At 47.7% G+C, this 21,185-nt stretch overlaps 2 protein-coding genes across 2 annotated transcripts in view; both read left to right on the top strand.

The window, feature by feature from the left end:
• LRRC32 (leucine rich repeat containing 32) overlaps nt 1-21,185 on the top strand; it is a 159,450-nt gene that overhangs the window by 101,970 nt on the left and 36,295 nt on the right. The gene's annotated exons all lie outside the window — the stretch shown is intronic.
• Nucleotides 1-21,185, top strand: part of LOC128412478 (retinal guanylyl cyclase 2-like) — a 52,558-nt gene that overhangs the window by 28,526 nt on the left and 2,847 nt on the right. The window contains exons 12-16 of the mRNA XM_053385435.1: nt 1,051-1,214; nt 4,938-5,130; nt 5,490-5,664; nt 13,633-13,731; nt 18,230-18,324. Of these exons, the coding sequence (XP_053241410.1) occupies nt 1,051-1,214; nt 4,938-5,130; nt 5,490-5,664; nt 13,633-13,731; nt 18,230-18,324 (726 nt within the window). The remainder of the gene's footprint in view (nt 1-1,050; nt 1,215-4,937; nt 5,131-5,489; nt 5,665-13,632; nt 13,732-18,229; nt 18,325-21,185) is intronic.

Below are 21,185 nucleotides of genomic sequence, written 5' to 3'. Positions count from 1 at the left end.
GCTGATTTCTGAGTTTAATATTTTGGGGTGTTTTTCATTCTACAGTAATACCTTGGTTCTCGGATGGCTTAGCTGCCGAACAAATCGGCTTTTGAACACCGCAAACCCGGAAGTCAGTGTTCTGGTTTGCGAATGGTTTTTGGAAGCTGAACGTCCGACGTGGCTTCTGTTTGAGTGCAGGAAGCTCCTACAGCCAATCGGAAGCTGCATATTGGTTTTCGAACAGTTCCAGGAGTCAGAAAGACTTCTGGAATGGATTAAGTTCGAGAACCAAGGTATTACTGTACAGTGGTACCTCGGGATGCGAACGGGATCTGTTCCGTAGCCACGTTCGCATCCAGAAGCAAACATAACTAGCAATGGCACGTCTGCACATGCGCACGTCCCTTTTCGCCACTTCTGCACATGCGCGAGCGGCAAAACCCGGAAGTAACATGCTCTGTTACTTCCGGGTTGCCACGGAGCGCAACTCAAATGCACTCAACATGAAGCATGTTCAACCCGAGGTATGACTGTATGTGCAGTTGTTGCGAAACACGCTGGTATTTTTAACGAATAGCAGTATATAAATATTTTTTATAAATAATGAATGCATGAATAAAATCATGGACATGATGAACTTCAATCCATTATTTTCAACAGGACTGCTCTGGGTATACCATATTTTTTGCTCTATAAGACGCACCAGACCATGACGCACCTAGTTTTGGGAGGAGGAAAACAAGAAAAAAAATATTCTGAATCCCAGAAGCCAGAACAGCAAGAGGGATCGCTGCGCAGTGATCCCTCTTGCTGTTCTGGCTTCTGGGATAGCTGCGCAGCCTGCATTCGCTCCATAAGGCGCACACACATTTCCCCATACTTTTTAGGAGGGAAAAAGTGAGTCTTATAGAGCAAAAAATACGGTAACTTCGTTGGATAAAACCTTATGCTTTCCACCCATCTGTTCTTACTTGTGCGTAACTTATTCTTTCCTCAATCAGCTTAGTTTTCCTGAGTCAGCTGGAGAACTGAGCACCAAAGAACCTTGTTCTAATTCTCCCACCCCAGTTCAAATCCATCAATAAAGGCCGACGGACCAATATCATCGACTCCATGCTGCGGATGCTGGAGAAGTATTCCAGCAACCTGGAAGACTTGATCCGAGAGCGGACGGAGGAGCTGGAGCTGGAAAAGCAGAAGACGGATAAACTCCTGACTCAGATGCTTCCCCTGTAAGTCGAAATGTCAGGGCTATAACCCTGCCGCATGTAGGCTCTGTCCCAAGCCGCTTCCAAGTGGGAAAAAGTGCTGCTATAATAAATAAAAATAATAAATTTTATTTATATCCCGCCCTCCCTAGCCAAAGCCAGGCTCAGGGCGGCTAACAACAATAAAATAGTACAACATTCTAAAAACATTTCATTATAAAAATTAATTAAAATCAAATTGATGGCAACCATTAAGCTAAAGTTCTGTGAAGATTGCCAAAGGAGGGAGTCAGGCTGCGCCCTGACCAAAGGCCTGGTGGAACAGCTCTGTCTTGCAGGCCCTGCGGAAAGATGTCAGGTCCCGCAGGGCCCTAGTCTCTTGTGACAGAGCGTTCCACCAGATTGGAGCCGCAGCCGAGAAAGCCCTGGCTCTAGTTGAGGCCAGCCTAACCTCTCTGTGGCCTGGGACCTTCAGGATGTTTTTATTTGAGGACCGTAAGTTCCTCTGTGGGACATACCAGGAGAGGTACGAGGGTCGTAGGCCGTATAGGGATTTAAAGGTTAAAACCAGCACCTTAAACCTGATCCTGTAGTCCACCAGGAGCCAGTGCAGGTGGTATAGCACCGGGTGAATGTGATCTCGCAGTGAAGACCCCGTAAGGAGTCTCGCCGCGGCATTCTGCACCCGCTGTAATCTGCGCCTCCATGGAGAGGGAGGTATCGAAGATTATACCCAAACTCTTAACGGACGGTGCTGGCACTAATTGCACCCCCGCAAGAGATGGGAGTTGCCCCCTCAATCCCATATCGTCCTGACCCAGCCAGAGGACCTCTGTCTTTGAAGGATTTAACTTCAACCGGCTCCCACATAACCATCCAGCCACAGCTTCCAAACATCTGATCAGTGTGTCTGGGGCTGAGTCAGGATGGCCATCCATCAAACAGATAGAGTTGGGTGTCATCGGCATACTGATGGCAGCCCAGCCCAAAACTCCGGACAAGCTGGGCGAGGGGGCGCATAAAGATGTTAAAAAGCATCGGGGAGAGAATCGCACCCTGCTGCTGCAGACTGAGGAGAAGGAAGAGAAGCGAGTGACAAATATTGGTCACTGCCGCTTTAACTCTGTCACTTCAACCTTACGTGAAATGAGAATGACCTCCAAGAATTCTGTATCTTCTGATATTTGCAAGCTATTCCAATTAAGTTAACTTAACATATTTAAATAAATAGTCTTTAAATTTCTTCCATTCCTCCTGGTACTCCTCCTCCTTCTGACTTCCAGTCAGGTCGGCTAGCTCCGAAAAGTCCACCATCTTCATCTGCCAATCTTCCACTGTTGGTATTTCTTGTCAGATAGGCTTAGGATTTAATTATGTAATGTGACGAATTATTATGTTTAATGCCAAATTTGAAAGAAAGAAAGATGATAAGTGATTAAGTTAATTTTATAAGATTATTGGTTTTGGAAAACTGTTAATAGGATATACATTGAAATTCAACCAGGGGGATATGAGGAAGTCACTTAACAATGTTACTAAGATTGGTTCAAATAAGGTTGAGATTTTTGTTTGTTTGTTTAAAAAACTTTTTGGAAAATTAATTTTAAAAAAATCAGAAGAATTCTGTATCTTCTGCACTGGTCAAGTCAGATCTGGAGTCACAGGTGGCTTTAGGGGAGCACAACTGGTTTGTCCACACTGGGCACTGAACCAAGAGGGTGCTGTAACAATAATGTAGAATTATTGTGAGGAGTGCCTGGATTTTAACATCGCACAGGGGGCTGCTGAGATTCTAAAGCCAACTGCCACTGCTGGGTGTAATGATCTCAGGCAGGCAAGCAAGCCCCCATAAGAATTAACGAGTCTGCGGCAGTTTTATGGCATGTTTATTTACAATTTATATCCAGAGCGCGGCTCCGAGCCTGCTGCTCTTTGCTACGAATTGGTCGCTCTGAGTCTCCACCCCTTTCGCAGCACAAAGGGCACCAAAGTCCAGTCCTTTCTCTCTTGTACTTCCATTGCATTTTAACCCTTTCAGCTCTTCTGGTTCAGGGAGAAGGTGGGTGAACTCCCCCCACTATCAAACGAAGATCCTGCCAAACATTGCCTCTTCCCTGGTTGCATAGCAACCCCCTCAATATCATCTATCTCCCCCCTCCCTCTGCCTGCAAGCTTTCCGAGTCTGCTGCTATGAGTCTGGGAACTCTCAGTGAAGGGGGCCCTCAACTAACCCACTCCTGCTCTGTCTGTGGCTGCAATTCCTTGTCTCCAGAGTCAGACCCTGGCTCCCTCTGTACTGGCATTCCTACGTCTCCAGAGTCAGCCTCTTCCCAGTCATTCGATTCAGCCACATCCCTGACACTGGGATATTTTGTCCAGCTCTGTCCATGTGCTGGACCTGGGGGTAACCTGAGCAACACGGTCCAGGTCCAGTCCCAAATCCAAGGGTTCTGTGAGGAGTCAGTCCGACAGGGCCAAGGCAGTTTCACGAGGCAGGAAACCAGGCAGGGTCAGGCACAGGGTCTCAGGCAGGTTCTAGCAAACAGCAACGTTGCTCCCGCAACCTGGGGCGGGGTCTGACGGCCTTTTATCTTTGTCGGGGTAGCAGCCGGTCCTGAACCCCCAGCGACTCACCTTCCTGTCTCGCCTGAAGGCGAGCACTCCTCCTGCAAGTACCCGGGTCTCTCCTTCTCAGACCTCAGTCTCTGCAGCTCGGGAGAGGTCAGTGGGTTACTAGACCCAGAGGCCGCCTCAGCCTCTCCTGACCCAACTGGCAGTGGAGCAGCTGTAAGTGATGGCCCAGCTGGAGGCAACAAGGTAATCCCCGCATCTGGAGCCAGGGCAGGCTCAGGCCCCTGACTCGGCCCATCTGGTGTTTGTTGGAGGGGAACCTGTGCAGACTGGGGCTCTTCAGAACCAGGCCCCAGACTTGGTTTAGATGACACCTGAGACTCCTCTGGTTCCGAGTCTGAGCCCGAGTCCCAGGCCATCACAGTCCACCACATTTGAAGGAGGACATTGGCAAACTGAAACATGTCCAGAGGAGGGTGGCCAGCATGGTGAGGGGTCTGGAATCCAGGTGTTGGGATACTGCTAGGGAGACAGAGTCCATCAGAGCCCCAAGCCGGCTGCCGGACGATCCATCGATCTCCCGTAGACACGCAGTATCAGCATTTAGCGACACGAAGCCTCAGAAAAAGATTGCCACATTCTTAGGCTGGTGCACACTCTATCAGCAGAATTCACACAGCAAAAGATGCACAGCAGGAGAGCATATTTACAGTTTATTCAGCGTTGGTCAGAACAAAGAAACCATGACCGCCTGCATCGGTATGTTCAGGCACCAAGAAGAAAACGAAAGCAACTGAAAACATAAACATCCTGTGAACAGGAAATACGCAGACTCTGTGACTCACAAAGCCTGCTCCCTTTTAAGGTGGAACGGAAATATCCTAACAGTGAGAACATGAGAAGGTAATTAGAGCCTGCTGGACCAGGCCAGTGGCCCGTCTAGGCCAGCATCCTGGTCTCACCAGATGCCTTTGGGTATCCTACAATCAGAACTGAATGCAACAGCGCTCTTCCCTCCTACAGTTCCCAGCTGCTGATATTCAGAGTCGTGGAGGTCAAATAGAAATGAAATAATTAAATAATCCATAAACAGGCTGCCAAGACATCTCAATGTCTTGAGCCTTAGAAGATTCTGCACTTCCCTTCGCTCAGGTTGACATCCTCGTGTCGTTTCAGGTCAGTGGCGGAAACGCTGAAAACCGGCGCCACCGTTGAACCCGAGTATTTTGACGAGGTCACCATCTACTTCAGCGACATCATTGGCTTCACGACCATCTCCGCCCTCAGTGAGCCCATTGAGATCGTGGATCTTCTCAATGACCTTTACACTCTGTTTGATGCCATCATTGGCCATCATGATGTCTACAAGGTGAGGTCTTGGAGCACCTACTTTAAAGGAAGATGTGTGTGTGAGGGAAACATGAAGTTCTAGAGAAGGGTCCAGATGAAGGTGGAGTCTTAAGAGCCAACAGTACTTCTCCAGATGAGCGATAGGCTGGGATATAAGGGCTAGGGGGGGTGGTCCTTCAGGTATCCTGGGCCCAGGTTCTGCAGCATCACAAGAACTTTGAACCTGGCCTGGTCGCCTATGCGCCTTGCTTGACGCAGATCCTACTGCTCCACAACAACCCACACAAGAAGTGGGCATCGTTTAGCCTTCAGCTCCTAGTCAACCCACCTACAGTTCTAATTGCCCTTTGGGGAAAAGCAATACTCTTTGATTTCTAGGTGGAAACCATCGGCGATGCCTATATGGTGGCTTCGGGGCTTCCAAAACGCAACGGCCGCAGACATGCCTCTGAGATCGCCAACATGTCCCTGGACATCCTCAGCTCCGTGGGGTCGTTTCGAGCGAAACACCTCCCCCACGTGCCCATCAGGGTACGGATGGGGCTGCATTCAGGTAATGGCGTTAACCCTCTCTCTGCCTTACCTGGGCTCGTGATGGAAAAAAGTGGAATTGTCAGTCTTGGGGAAAACAGGAAGTCAGTTTCTTGGTCCATCTAGTGCATGGGTAGGCAAACTAAGGCCTGGGGACCAGATCTGGCTCAGCTGCCTTCTGGATCTGGCCCGCGGATGGTCTGGGAATCGCCAGGGATCTGATCGTTTGGGCTCTGCCAGCGTGCACATTCAGCGGCCCTCCCTCCCTCCTCGTGGCTTCTCCCTGCCCTGCCTAGAGCAGAGAGGAAGGGCACTGGGCTTTGTTGGTGACAGCAGCAGCAGCGTTAGCGCTTGAGTGGCCGCCATTGTAAGCAGACTCATTTCGGGCTTTGTTGCTGCTGGTCCCTCTCCAGAGCCCTTTCACACACCGCTCATCGTCCTGCCGCCACCGCCAGCCCCTGCCGCTTGCAAGACACAGCTAGGCAGCCACCATGGCTTGTCCAGTGCTGTGGAGAAGGGAGGGGAGAGTTGTGGGGGGGGGGAATGGCTTACCTGAGTACAGTGGTACCTGGGGTTACAGACACTTCAGGTTACAGATGCTTCAGGTTACAGACTCCGCTAACCCAGAAATAGTACCTCAGGTTAAGAACTTTGCTTCAGGATGAGAACAAAAATCGTGTGGCGGCGGCAGGAGGCCCCATTAGCTAAAGTGGTACCTCAGGTTAAGAACAGTTTCAGGTTAAGAATGGACCTCCAGAACGAATTAAGTTCTTAACCCGAGGTACCACTGCAGAATGTGTCCTTTTACTTAAAATCCATCTCTGGGTTATTTGTGGGAATTCGTTCATTTTAAAAGAAAAAGTCCGCCGCCCCCCAAGGTCTGAGGGACAGTGGACCGGCCCCCTGCTGAAAAAGTTTGCCGATCCCTGATTCTAGTGCAACTGTCTGTTGTCTCCTGTATCTGTTCCTGGACATTCCATAATAACTGGGAATGCTGAGGAATTTTAACGGGAGCTTCCTAAGGGTCATCTTCTGAGTCGGGAGCTGCTCCTGGGTCAAGAAGTGATCTATTTATTTATTTATTTTTGAATTTGCATTTTATTTATTTGTTAACATTCTTAGATTTCATAGGTAAACATTGTCATATTACATTAGAGGACTTACTATAATATAATTTCCAACGTGTATACAAAAATTACATACAAATTTTATATACCTAGAAAGAAAATGAAACAACAAAAAAGAACAAAGAGAAAAGACAAAAACAAAATTTTCCCCAAAATCATATGCATACCAACACACTAGACTTCCTGTCTTTCCCGTTGTATATTCCCTTTTTTACAAATGAATGTACTCTTATTATTGTATATTTCTTTACATATTATCTAATACATTCCTATACCAATATGTGCTCTTAGTCTTATTTCTCAACTCAGTCTCACTCCAGCGTCAGTCAAATGCTAGCATAGAAAGTGAACCTTTACTGTATTTTTGGACATATGTTTTATATCTATCCCACTTTTCCATAAATTTTTGTTCTGAATTGCCTCTCAGGGTATTTGTTAACTGCGCCATTTCAGCAAATTCTTGTAGCTTGTAATGCCAGTCCGTTATTGTCGGGGCTTCTTGTTTCTTCCACCCCTTTGCCACCAAAGTCCGAGCTGCGGCCGTTGCATATAAGAATACCTCCCTAAAGGCCTTCGGGATGGGGTCAGGACGCAATCTAAGGTGACTCTCCCACCAGTGGTGTAGCATAGGTTGCCCCGGGCGGGCAAGGCAAGTATTGTGCCCCCGGTTAGGGCCGGGCGGCAGCAGCTATAGTGATGGGGAAGGGTCTTCCCAGCAGAGAGAAGCTGGGAGGGGCTAGCAGCAGCGGCCACTTATTTTATTATTATTTATTTCATGAAATTTTTACACCGCTTGATTGCTGTTGTATTTTTTTCAAAAAAAACCCTCAAAGCAGTTTATGTTTCTTTTGAAATTTTGCACACCCCCACCCCCCAATTTTGCTCCTGGGGCAACAGCCCCTCTGGGCCGCCCCCCCCATGCTATGCCAATGTCTACCACCATGCAAATATCTGAGGGTAAAGAGGTTTTTTTTTACAGTGGATCTGCAAATGCATGTTTGGATTAAAAATTGGGAAAAGATTGAAGACTCCTGCCAGAGACAAAGCTCAGGTGGGACCTGCAACAACGACAAAAAGCTCTTGGTTTGTAGGATGTGCAGCGCTGCTGAGTTCTTGTCCTCTTTGGGCTCTGGCATAACCAGCCAGAACTGGATCCACTGAGATTTCTCCAATTCAGAGTTTTTTCCTGGGTGGGTGAGCTCAGCTTGCCTCCCCATGTTCCTTCCTGACATGCTGTGGCTTTATCTTGCCAATGGAAGGAGCTAACTTAGAAGTATTCGGGCTGGACCTAAACACGGAGAGAAAGCTGTGTGTGTTTGTGTGTGTGTGTGTGTGTGTGTGTGAGAGAGAGAGAGAGAGAGAGAGAGGAGAGGAGAGGGGGAGGGGGAGGGGAAGGAGAAGGAGAGGGTGTGCTGGGCCTGGGAGTAACCCGAGCGACGCGGTCCAGGTCTGGTCCCGAATCCAAGGGTTCCACGAGGAGGCAGGCAGGCAGGACACGAGGCAGGAAACCAGGCAAGGACAGGTATAGGATTTCAGGCAGGTTCTAGCAAACAGCAACGTTGCTCCCGCAACCTGGGGCGAGGTCCGACAGCCTTTTATCTCTGTCGGGGTAATAGCCGGTCCTGATCCCCCGGCGACTCATCTCCCTGTCTCGCCCGACGGTGAGCACTCCTCCTGCGAGTACTCAGGTCTCTCCTTCTCTCAGACCTTAGTCTCTGCAGCTCGGGTTACTAGACCCAGGGCTGCCTCAGCCTCCCCTGACCCAACCGGTAGTGGAGCAGGCTCAGGCCCCTGACTCGGCCCAGCTGGTGCTTGTTGCAGGGGAACCTGTGCAGACTGGGGCTCCTCAGGATCAGGCCCCAGACTTGGCTCAGGTGATGCCTGAGGCAAAGGATCCGGTGCGAACTGAGACTCCTCTGGTTCCGAGTCCGAGTCCCAGGCCATCAGAGACGGAGAGGGAGAGGAGGAGGAGGAGGAGGAGAAGTGAGGAAGAGAAAGGGGAGGAGAAGAAGGAGGAGGAGAAGGAGTTTCTTTTCCAAGCAGAGGGGCCCAGATGGGTGTTTGTTTGTCAAGACCTTGAAATCTTTGGCCTGTAGCCACCCAACACTCCTCTGAGTTTGTAGGTTCCCCCTGGCATCCTTGATGGTTATTGCAGAATATTAGCTAACATGCCTCATCAGCCTATCCAGCGCTTCTGGCAAGCAGCCGTTGGGGTAAGGAAAAACAACAAGGACGAGTCTGTGGAGGAGAAACCTGACCCAATTAGACATCCGAGCTGCATCTTGGAAACCTGTTGCTCTCAAGAGTCGCCTGATGGAGGCTGTCTGGGGGTGGGGCAGGGGCTGATGGCTTGTTTAAAGGTTGACGTGCCATAGAGAAAGTACATAGAGAAAAGCTTTCCTTCCTGTCTCATGTTATGGAAAATCTAGGTGAGAGGCTGCTCAGCCACCCAGCTGGTCGAGCAGAGCCAGCGGGTCCCTGCAGAATAAAGGAAGGATTCCAGCCACCAACCGGAGCAAATAGCTGTAGACCAAAGTTTATTGCGCAACAGGTTCAAAGAGCAAATTTGAACCCCGAGGATGGGGTGACAAGGACTTTTAAAAGTTTCCCACCATATCCCAGAATACAGTTCGTACAGCATCATTGCTACATCACTGACATGTCACAAAAGGGGATGGGTTAACCTTGGCAAACATGTTCAGACAAGTCCTTGGTAAAAGATTAGCATAAGCAGACATGGCAGGGCATAAGATTAGCCAGGTATAAGATTAGCATAGACAAATATGTCTTAAGTACCCACCACCCAAAAGTACAATAGAAGTTCCTTTGCATGTCTGGAGCCTGAGGCGAGTCAGGTGATGCGATCTGGCTTCCCTTGGATAACAATGAGCCCAGCAATTGTCACCTCTGGGAACTTCCTGGAGTCCTTTTTCAAGGGGAAAATAGCTTTGGAATGGAGGAAACTGGGAAAGGAGATGATTTTATATTATTTTTAAAGCTAGGTAACTTCCCTGAGCTGTCAAGTTGAAAGGATACATTCAGGCATAATATTTGTAATATTTAACTTTAAAGATGTGCCCCCCCCCCCGGTAATTTCCGTAACACTCCATAACACTAGAACTCCAGTGAGGGTGAATGTTGGAAGATTAAGGACAGACAAAAGGAAGGACTTTTTAAGATATGAAGTTCTTTTTAAGATATGAAGCTTCCCTAAATGTCGCCACCTTTCCTCGCAAGGGAGTTGATCCATCCCCTGGATCACTGTTTTCCTAGAATCATAGAGTTGGAAGGGACATCAAGTCCAACCCTCTACAATACAGGAATCTCAACCCATGACAGATGGCCACCCAACCCCTAAAATTGTATTCAGTGTCCCAAGTGCGGTCACCCCATAGATATGTATAATTTTCAGACTGCCATGTGTGTTGCGTGGGTGTTCATAAGCACCGTATTTCTCAACATGGGGTTGGGGAGGGAACCCTGACAAATGGCTTGGATTTTCTATTTTCTGGACTACCTCTGGAAAGGATGAAGCTGTCACTCAGGGATAAGATAACAGACAGAAAAACACAGCTCGTCTGGTGGATTAGTTAATCAGATCTCCAGTCCCCCCCCCCCCCACAAAAGGAGGAGGGGAGGCTGGGTGGTCTGAGACTTTGCCAGGAATTGTAAAGAGTTTTGAGTCTGACTTCCAGCCAGCGGTGGAAATTTGTACGGCGGCTTGAATGTTCACACACACTCTGAACAGCTGGTGTCTGCATTTGACATTCCACGAAATCTGGGTTGATATCCGAAAGCTGACAGTTTGGCGTGTGACACTGTTGAGCATTGGAGAGCATTTAAGAGCTGCGGTGTTTAGCAGCTGAGAACGTTTAACTGGTGACATGCCTGATTTGTGACAGACAGCAAAATAGGGACAAAAATTCAGAAGCGCAGGGTGCCTTCACGAAATTCACAGCCACTCTCCTCCCACAGCCACGGCCCCTTCTGAAATTACCCAACCATCAAAGATTAAACAATCGTCTTATCATTATGCTCCAATGATAATTGGGGGGAAAGTAGTGGGGGGGGGAGTTGTCTATAAATGTAACAAACAAGGAGCTCAGAATGTCCCAGGTTCTATTCCTGGTGTTTTAGGTAGGGCTGGGGGAAACCTCTGTCTGAAGATCACAGGCCGGTTTAGAACATTGAATGGTCCTCTTTTATCCAGCTCTTTATTCCAAACCATGGATTCTTGTTTTATTTTTCACACACACACACACACACACACACACACACACTTTTATTAGTTTTAACATATTAATCATTCATACAACAAAATGCCTCATCTTATGCAATAATTTTTGGACTTCCGCCAACACCTCTGATCATTTTCCGTTCTTATCACTTATTATGCATTTCTTAATTTCATATTACCTTTAATTATCTTTAAGTAACAATTCTCCTCATTATCTTTTTTGCAATATTTCAAATAATTCACCTTACAAAACCTCTTGCAAACCTACTAGCATTATCTGTTCATCACAATTACTTTTCAAGTAGTCTGTAAATTTACTCCAGTCTTCTGAGAATCTCTGGTCCCGCAGGTTTCGAATTCTTCCTGTTAGTTTATCTAATTCTGCATAGTCCATCATTTTCGTCCTCCATTATTCTTTCGCCGGTAATTCTTCTTGCTTCCAATTTTGTGCCAATAATATTCTTGCTGCCGTCATTGCATACAAAAATAACTTACAATCCTTTCTGCTTATATCATCACCTGCAATGCCAAGTAAAAATGTTTATGGTTTCTTAATAAATGTATATTTCAACATTTTTTCCATCTCATTATATATCATTTCCCAGAGGTTTTTCACTTTTTTACATTCCCACCACATGTGATAAAATGTTCCTTCTTTTTCTTTGCGGATTCTTTTTTTTTTTTTTTTTTTGCAAATTAAATTTTTATTGATTTTCAGTACACATACATACATTCATAAATTACACATATACAGCTTACATATTTAACTTAGGCTCTATCGTGCCTCTGACTTCCCTCCATTTATATGGTAAGTATCAAATAAAGTTCTAATATCACGTACTCTATATATCTTATTATCAACTACAGCTGAAAGAGTTATTCCAACCCTACCAGTGTCTTCAAAGGTTTACAATTGTTTCTTATATACATCCAATATTTACTCCAATTTTCTTGAAACTTCTGCTTGTCCTGATCTCTTAATTTTCCTGATAGTCTGGCCAGTTCTGCGTAGTCCATCATTTTAACCTGCCAGTCCATTATATTCGGTATTATGTCTGTTTTCCAATTCTGAGCTAACATATTTCTGGCTGCTGTCGTGGCATATAAAAAGAGGTTTTTATCTTTTTTTTCAATTTCCTTTCCAATCAATCCCAGTAGAAAAGCTTCAGGTCTTTTTGGGAAAGTATATTTAAAGATTTTTTTTAAGTTCGTTATAGATTAGTTCCCAAAAGCCCTTCACTTTACTACAGGTCCACCACATATGGTAGAGGTCACCCTCTTACCTCTCCAAACTTCCAACATTTCTTATTTTTTGTTCTATACATCCTTGCTAGCTTTACTGGCGTTAGATGCCTTCTGTAGATCATTTCCCACAAATTCTCTTTTAAAGCAGTACAAGCTGTAAATTTCATGTTTACATTCCATAGTTCTTGCCACGCATCAAAATCGATATTATGGCCGAAATCAATAGCCCATTTAACCATAGCTTTTTCTTTGCGGATTCTTGCTTTATTTTTAGGGGAAATGGACCTAGTTCGGTCTTAGAGCCCATGCTTTGCATGCAAAAGGCCCCGGTTCCAATCCTTCATGTTGCTGGGCAGGGCTGGAAAGACCAGATCTGAAGACTTGCACCCAAGATTGAGGGGACCTGCTGCTGGTGTGATGTCATGTGTGCGATGTGCATGCGTGACATGTGCGTGATGTGTGTCACATCGCTGGGAGGAGGCCGAGTGGGGAGCCCAGCGTGGAGTGGCCTCCTCTCTTGCACTCAGGAGGGGCCAGTCACTGAAAACACACCATTCTCAGCTCCACACTTGACCCCTTACGCCCCCTCAGCATTGAAGGGATCCTCCCCACAGATCTTGAGGGCAGTGGCGTAGCGTGGGTTGTCAGCACCCGGGGCAAGGCAAGTAATTGCGCCCCCTAACCCGGGGCAAGGCAAGTAATTTGCTCCCCCTAACCCGGGGCAAGGCAAGTAATTTGCGCCCCCTAACCCCTAACCTGCCGCCGCTGCCAGCTTCTTCTTGCTGCTGCCTGGGCTGGGGTATTTATGGTAAGGTAGCCACGGCGGCGGCGGTGGGTCCGTGTCAGGTGATCTGAGGCGAGTTGCCGCTGGTGCTGCCGCCCAAACGACGCCACTTGCCCAGAGGAGGAGGAGGGCAGAGAGGCGAAGAAAATGCAACATGGCCCAGCAGCTGCAGCAGCAGCAGCGGCGGCAGGGCTGTGAGGAGGGGCTGCCTGGTGCGCCCTCCGCGGCCCTGACGCGCGGGGACCGCGGCGAGCGCTGAGAGCCGCTGCCAGCTCATCGGTTCCGCGAGACATGGGGCTCTGCTACAGCCTGCGCCCGAGGCTCTTCGGCGACTCCAGAGGTGGCGAGCGCGCCCCCCAGATGTTGCGCCCGGTGCGGCCGGCCCCCCCTGCACCCCCACGCTACGCCACTGCTTGAGGGGGCCGAAGACACCTCGGCCCATAGAATTGGCAACAGTGCCCATGTCTGAAACCAGGGAGAGCCTCTGCCGGTCAGTGTTGGCATTAGAAAGCTAGATGGACTAAGGATTCCTGTGTTTCAATATCTGGTGCAGCTCATATATATTCCACTTTCACCCAATGCATTTCTGTTTTCTAGGTCCGTGTGCTGCTGGGGTGGTGGGTCTCACTATGCCACGATACTGTCTCTTTGGGGACACGGTGAATACAGCTTCGCGGATAGAGTCCACCGGGTTGCGTAAGTCTTCTTGGGTTGTTTTTTTTTAGCAAATGCTGGCTTGGCCACAAGCACAGTGATACCTTGGTTCTCAAACTTAATCTTTTTCTGGAAGTCCGTTCCAAAACCAAAGCATTCCAAAGCCAAGGCGTGCTTTCCCATAGAAAGCAATGCAAAATGGATTAATCCGTTCCAACCTTTTAAAAGCAACCCCTAAAACAGCAATTTAGCATGAATTTTACTATCTAACGAGACCATTGCTCCTTAAAATGAAAGTATAATCAATGTACTGTACTATAAAATTAATAAAACAGTATTGTAGATGATGATGATGATAATTTCTTACCCGCACTAATGATAGTCATTGTTTGGCTGGGGGGAGGGAGGCTTTTATCCATTCCCGCGGTCACACAATCAGTCAATCAATCAATCAATCAGCAAATGAACTGGGATCCACACAGTCACAAAAACAAATTAACTGAAAAAGCCTCAAAACAAAAGACGCAAAATAAATAGCAAAAACAAAAGCACCAAATATAAGCTCCAAATATCACCTCAGAACACTGCATTCGGAAACGGAAGGCTTGAATTACAATGGGGGGATGCAAATTAGCAGCGCAACAGGAAACACAGGGGGACTCAAAACGGAGTACATTCAACTTCCAAAAAAAAGTTTGAAAACCAGAACAGCTACTTCCGGTTTTGCAGCATTTGGGTTCTAAGTTGTTCGTGAACTAAGCTGTTCGAAAACCGAGGTGCTACTGTACTGAAAACGTTCTCATGCAAGGCCTTTTGAATGGATTAGTTTTTGTTACAATCGACTATTGATTTGCGAGTAGGAACCACTCCCAGTACTGAAACTTATACAGTGGTGCCTCACAAGACGAAATTAATCCGTTCTGCGAGTCTCTTCGTCTAGCGATTTTTTCGTCTTGCGAAGCAACCCTATTAGCGGCTCTATTAGCGGTTTAGCGGCTTAGCGGCTATTAAAGGCTTAGCGGCTTAGTGGCTAAAAGGCTATTAGCGGCTTAGCGGCTTAGAAAAAGGGGGGGAAAGCGGAAAAAAATTGCAAGACTCGCAAGACATTTTCATCTTGCGAAGCAAGCCCATAGGGAAATTTGTCTTGCGAAGCAACTCAAAAACGGAAAACCCTTTCGTCTAGTGGGTTTTCCGTCTTGCGAGGCATTCGTCTTGTGGGGCACCACTGTATTGGCCTGAGTTCTTGGTGTGCTTTTTTCTTGGTATAGATGGACCATTGGCCTGATCCCGCAGGCTCTCTTTGTGTTCTTATGTATAATTGAGGTAGATCACTCCGGGAGAATCGAAAAACGTTCCCAGTGAGCTGCAATAATTAGCTGTGGGGGTTATGTGTGTAGTTTAACTGCTTTAGAATGTTTTGAATATTTTCATTGTATTGTAATTGTATTGTTCTCTGGCTGTTGGCCATTCTAGGCTCCTTGGGGAGGAAGTTGGGGAAACAAAGTGATTAAACCAATGCATAAAAATGATGTTAAAACCAATTTTTTAAACACATTTCAACCCGTTGGCCAAAGGCCTGTCTGAATGATTGAATAAGCAGCTCTTCCTGCCAGTGGAACGTCCTCAGAGATAGATTAGGCCTCTCTTGGATGGGGAAAGACCTACATAAATCAATGGTGGAACACCTGCTTTTCTGCAGAAGGCCCCAGATTCCTTCCCTGGCAACCCCAGGAAATGATGAGAAAGTTTCCACACCCAAAATCCTAGAGAGCCTCTGCCGGTCAGTGCAGGCAGCAGTGAGAGAGATAGAGCAATGGTCTGACTCAGTAAATGGCAGCTTCCAAAGTTCCTACCAATTCCTGCTCCACCTCTATTGGTGCTTTTCGAAAATAGGCACCAACGGCAGGGCCGACCCAAGCCATTTTGCCGCTTGAGGCAAAACAAGATGGCGTCCCTGCCTTCTCCGTCACCAGCTGAGGTGACTGGATGCAGCCCAGGGAAGCAGTTGTGTGATGAAGGCAGCAGGGAAGAGAGAGAAAAGCAAACCCACGTCACAAATAAAAACCAAGATGCCATCTTCCTGGGCAGCACGCCTGCACAAGTCATTGAAATATACTCCGAGTCAAGAGTGGATTTCATGCTCTTTCTTCAGCTCACAGTGGTGAGGAGGAATGGAAGTTCCCCCAGAATGTCTGCTTTATATATATTCTTTACACAATGGGCCCCACGTGATTGGCTAATTCCGGGATTCTCCTGTAGGCCAATCAGGTTGTGGATTTACTTCCACCTGGAGCTGGATTGGGTGGCTCCTGTGGACCAATCAGACTGCTGCATTCTGAATCCTATTTTTCTAGGACTAATCCGACTGCTGCATTCTGAATCCTATTGTTCTAGGACCAATCAGACTGCTGCATTTTGGATCCTATTCAACTCAGTACATAACAGTCATGTTACCCCATACAAGATTCCAGCCCTGAAAAAAAGCTTTTTGGGGGTCAAGACCGCGGCGGCCATTTTGGGTGCCAAGATCTCACGTGAAAAAAGGGATGTCCCGGTTTTTTGGGTACAGTTCAGGGGTATGAAAACGGGGGGGGGTGTGGAAAGGAGCAGCCATGGCGGTGGCAGCCTTGACCATCCCAGGTGGCAATTGATGGTCTCCTCAGGGACCTTCAGAGAAGCAGAGGAGGAGGCGACAATTCTTGGTGGGCAGGTGGCTCTTCCTTTTTTAATTTTTTTTTCAAAGATCTGTATTGAAACTTAACATATATACATAATAACCAAAATTCCCAATGATTCCCTCACATAAAATATACTATCTAAATTACAACAGTTGCATAATTATACACTTAATTATAAAACCCACCCCCCACCCTTTACTTCCCTCCAGAGCAATTCGACTTCTGTATATTTCTTTCTACCTTCCCCCCCTTGCATTCTATAATAAATTATTTTTGTTAAATTCTGATTTTTCCTTCTTTCTTTCTTTGTTTTGTTATGGCTTACATTTTTTTTATTCTAAGCCTATTAACATGTCATTTTTAGAACAATATTTTGACATATAACCTTCGAAATACTTCCACTCCATTCTTAACTATTGATTTGATTGATATCTTATAATTGAAGTTAAGTTTGCCAATTCTATATACTCACTTAATTTACAAATCCACTCTTCCTTGGTTGGTATGTCCTGAGATTTCCATTTAGTAGCAGCCACTACCCTGGCAGCTGTTGTTGCATATAAAAAGATTGTGTTTTTTTCATATGTGGTATGTATTTGCAGGTGGCGCTGTGGGTAAAACCTCAGTGCCTAGGACTTGCCGATCGCATGGTCGGCGGTTCGAATCCCTGCGGCGGGGTGCGCTCCCGTTGCTCGGTCCCAGCGCCTGCCAACCTAGCAGTTCGAAAGCACCCCCGGGTGCAAGTAGATAAATAGGGACCGCTTACTAGCGGGAAGGTAAATGGCGTTTCTGTGTGCGGCTCTGGCTCACCAGAGCAGCTTCGTCACGCTGGCCACGTGACCCAGAAGTGTCTGCGGACAGCGCTGGCTCCCGGCCTATAGAGTGAGATGAGCGCACAACCCTAGAGTCTGGCAAGACTGGCCCGTACGGGCAGGGGTACCTTTACCTTTTACTATGTATTTGCCCGGGCAGGTGGCTCTTTCTGAGTTGGTGAAGGAACCTTCCCCATTAGGGGGAGACTAAGATGGTGGTGGTTCCTTTCCGCGGCCAAAGGAGGAGCAGCAAAGACATGTGAGGGATGCTCCTCTCTTTCCAGATCTGCCACCCCACCCAACTTTTCTCCCGCCTGGCTCTGCAACTGGTGTAGCCGCTCTGTGAGTCGCCTACTGTGGTCCTCTAGCAGTTCAAACTGTTCCAGTAGTCGACGCTGAGTGCTCTCCTGATCCTCAGATCCTAGCCGCTCCAGCGTCGCTGCAGACAGTTACAGCTTGCCACCAATGCACAGCCACTGGCTCCATACACCACCAGGACTCACCAGCTCCCTGCTGAGATGCTGTCAGTCGTTTTGCACTCTGCACATGCTCAGAAACACTGGGCCCATAACCTGTCAGTGTTTGTAAAAAAAAAAAAAAGGTTCTGACCTCCCTTTGTCTCCTCAGCCTGGTCCTCAGACCCTTGTTGGCATAAAAGAGTCCATGAGAATATCCTTGCAGAGCACTTTCTGCTTTTATTCTTAAAAGTCTTTGTGCAAAAGCGACTGACCAACTGTACACACATCAACACAACCAGCTTTCACTAACCAACCAACCAACCAACCAACCAACCCAACAAACAAACTAACATTTCTCACTGTATATATACAACCCGGTGCAGGCCGCTGACTCATGCTGACCCTGCTTTTTAAGCATTAAAGAAACAGCAGCCATTTTAGCCGTGACACTGCCGCCCGAGGCGACTGCCTCAGCGAGGCTGATGGGTGGGCCGGACCTGACAGGTGGACTCCGACACTTGGAAACGTGACAAAGATCTGAAGTTGAATCTTTTCTTCCTTTCCCCCCCTTTTTTAAAAAATAAAATGGCAGCGTACAGAATCCACATCAGCCGAAGCACCATGAAAACCCTGAAGAGCCTAAACGAAGGTTATAAAGTAGAATTCAGGGGGAAGACTGAACTGAAGGTAAGGAATCTGAGCTGGACGGAGACATCTGGCGGGAAGGCTCTTGTCTCCTGGCCAACCTTCTTGCTTTGCCAAAGACAACATTTTCGCTTTCAGGGGAGTGATAGAGCAACAAGGGGCCGTAGCTCAGTGACGGAACGTATGCTTGGCATGCAGAAGGTCTCAGGTTTGTTGTTGTTGTTGTTTAGTCATTTAGTCATGTCCGAATCTTCATGACCCCATGGACCAGAGCACCCCAGGCACTCCTGTCTTCCACTGCCTCCCGCAGTTTGGTCAGACTCATGTTCGTAGCTTTGAGAACACTGCCCAACCATCTCGTCCTCTGTCATCCCCTTCTCCTTGTGCCCTCCATCTTTCCCAACATCAGGGGTTTTTCCAGGGAGTCTTCTCTTCTCATGAGGTGGTTAAAGTATCGGCGCCTCAGCTTCAGGACCTGTCCTTCCAGTGAGCACTCAGGGCTGATTTCCTTCAGAATGGAGAGGTTTGATCTTCTTGCAGTCCATGGGACTCTCAAGAGTCTCCTCCAGCACCGTAATTCAAAAGCATCCATTCTTCGGCGATCAGCTTTCTCAGGTTTCTCTCAGGTTTATCCCCCAGCATTTTCACATAGGGCTGCACATGTTCCCTGCCCAACACTCTGAAGAATTGTTTCCAGTCAGTGTAGGCCATGGATAGGCAAACTAAGGCCCAGGGGGCAGATCTGGCCCAATCACCTTCTAAATCCGGCCTGCAGACGGTCCGGGAATCAGCGTGTTTTTACATGAGTAGAATGTGTGCTTTTATTCAAATGCATATCTGGGTTATTTGTGGGGCCTGCCTGGTGTTTTTACATGAGCAGAATTTGTGGTTTTATTTAAAATGCTTCTCTGGGTTATTTGTGGGGCATAGGAATTTGTTCATTCTCCGCCCCCCCAAAAGAAATATAGTCTGGCCCACCACATGGTCTGAGGGACAGTGGACCGGGCCCCCCTGCTGAAAAAGTTTGCTGACCCCTGGTGTAGGCTGACTCTAGACCATCGCTGTCAACCTTCCCTTTTTTTGCGGGAAATTCCCGCTGTGGGTTAAACCACAGAGCCTAGGACTTGCCAATCAGAAGGTCCGCGGTTCGAATCCCCGCGACGGGGTGAGCTCCCGTTGCTCGGTCCCTGCTCCTGCCAACCTAGCAGTTCGAAAGCACATCAAAGTGCAAGTAGATAAATAGGTACCGCTCCGGCGGGAAGGTCAACGGCGTTTCCGTGCGCTGCTCTGGTTCGCCAGAAGCGGCTTAGTCATGCTGGCCATATGACCCAGAAGCTGTACACCGGCTCCCTCAGCCAGTAAAGCAAGATGAGCGCCGCAACCCCAGTGTCGGCCACAACTGGACCTAATGGTCAGGGGTCCCTTTACCTTTACCCTTACCCTTATTCCAGTGCCGTTTCCCGCTGCTTCCCACTGCTATCTCAGATTGTTAGATATCCCGTAGACTGTCCCCGGGACAGGGGAGGCTGCTGATCCCTTATTTTCAAATCTGAAAGTTGACAGCTATGCTCTAGACTGATTCTATTAGAAGGCAGTTTCCTTTGTTCATCTGCACGAAGACCAACCATCAAAAATAGAGAATGGCCACAGGTTCCAGACAGGACATCTGCTGTGCATGCAGAAGGTTCATTTCACAGATTTTTATTTATTTATTTTAGAAAATTCGCTCCAAAAACCAACACTTCTGATATGGGTTGTCATATGCCCGGGTTTCCCCAGACATTTTTACCGATTTTCGGAAATTCCGCCCAGGCACTGTTTCCGACAGATAAATCCTGGATAAGTCTGGGAAATTCCGGGCGTATGAAACCCCAGGCAAAAGGACCGAGGAGGTCTCAGGTTCAATCTCCAGCATCTCCTGTTAGATCAGCGGTTCTCAAACTGTGGGTCACCAGATGTTGCTGGACTACAACTCCCATCATCCCTGAGCTCTGGCCTTGCCACCCAGGGGTGATGGTAGTTGTAGTTCAACAACATCTGGGGACCCACAGGTTGAGAAAGGCTGTGTTAGATGGTCTTAGAAAGCAGATGATGGAGAAAAGCTTTGTTGGAGAACCTGAAGGAGCTTCTGCCAGCCAGAGGAGGCAACACTCAGCTTGGTGGACTGAAAGCTCCCTGGACTGGTAGAGAGCAGCTTTAAATGAGATGTAAGTAGAAGGATGTGGGTGGCGCTGTGGGTTAAACCACAGAGCCTAGGACTTGCCAATCAGAAGGTCGGCAGTTCGAATCTCCACGACAGGGTGAGCTCCCGTTACTCAGTCCCTGCTCCTGCCAACCTAGCAGTTCGAAAGCACCTCAAAGTGCAAGTAGATAAATAGGTACTGCTCCAGCGGGAAGGTAAACGGCGTTTCTGTGCGCTGCTCTGGTTCGCCAGAAGCAGCTTAGTCATGCTGGACACAGGACCCGGAAGCTGTATGCCAGCTCCCTCGGCCAATAAAGCGAGATGAGCGTCGCAACCCCAGAGTCGGCCACGACTGGACCTAATGGTCAGGGGTCCCTTTACCTTTACCTAAGGAGAAGGAGGGAAAACTGGATCTTAATCCAAGACATCTGCAGGTCACCAGGTGGAGGGAAGGCTGCTCAGCCCGAAGTGTACAAGTGGAACGACATCCTCTCATTCCACTCGGAATGGAGGAGAAATTCAATTCAGTTTTGCATTTGAAGACCAACGGACTGAATATTTTGCTTGCCGAAATGATACCTGAACCAAAACACAGGCGTTCTTTGAAATTCACACCTCTCTGAATTTTGCAACGCAGTTCTCCAGCCAGATAATGTGTGTAAAAATGCACATTCAAGCGTGCTGTATTGTTTTTAATATTCGGTTGGAAGCCGCCCAGAGT

The sequence above is a fragment of the Podarcis raffonei genome, chromosome 4, assembly GCF_027172205.1.
Source record: "Podarcis raffonei isolate rPodRaf1 chromosome 4, rPodRaf1.pri, whole genome shotgun sequence".
NCBI lineage: Eukaryota > Metazoa > Chordata > Lepidosauria > Squamata > Lacertidae > Podarcis > Podarcis raffonei.
The sequence above is the reverse complement of the archived record's forward strand: the minus strand, read 5'-3'. Positions and strand labels throughout refer to the sequence as shown.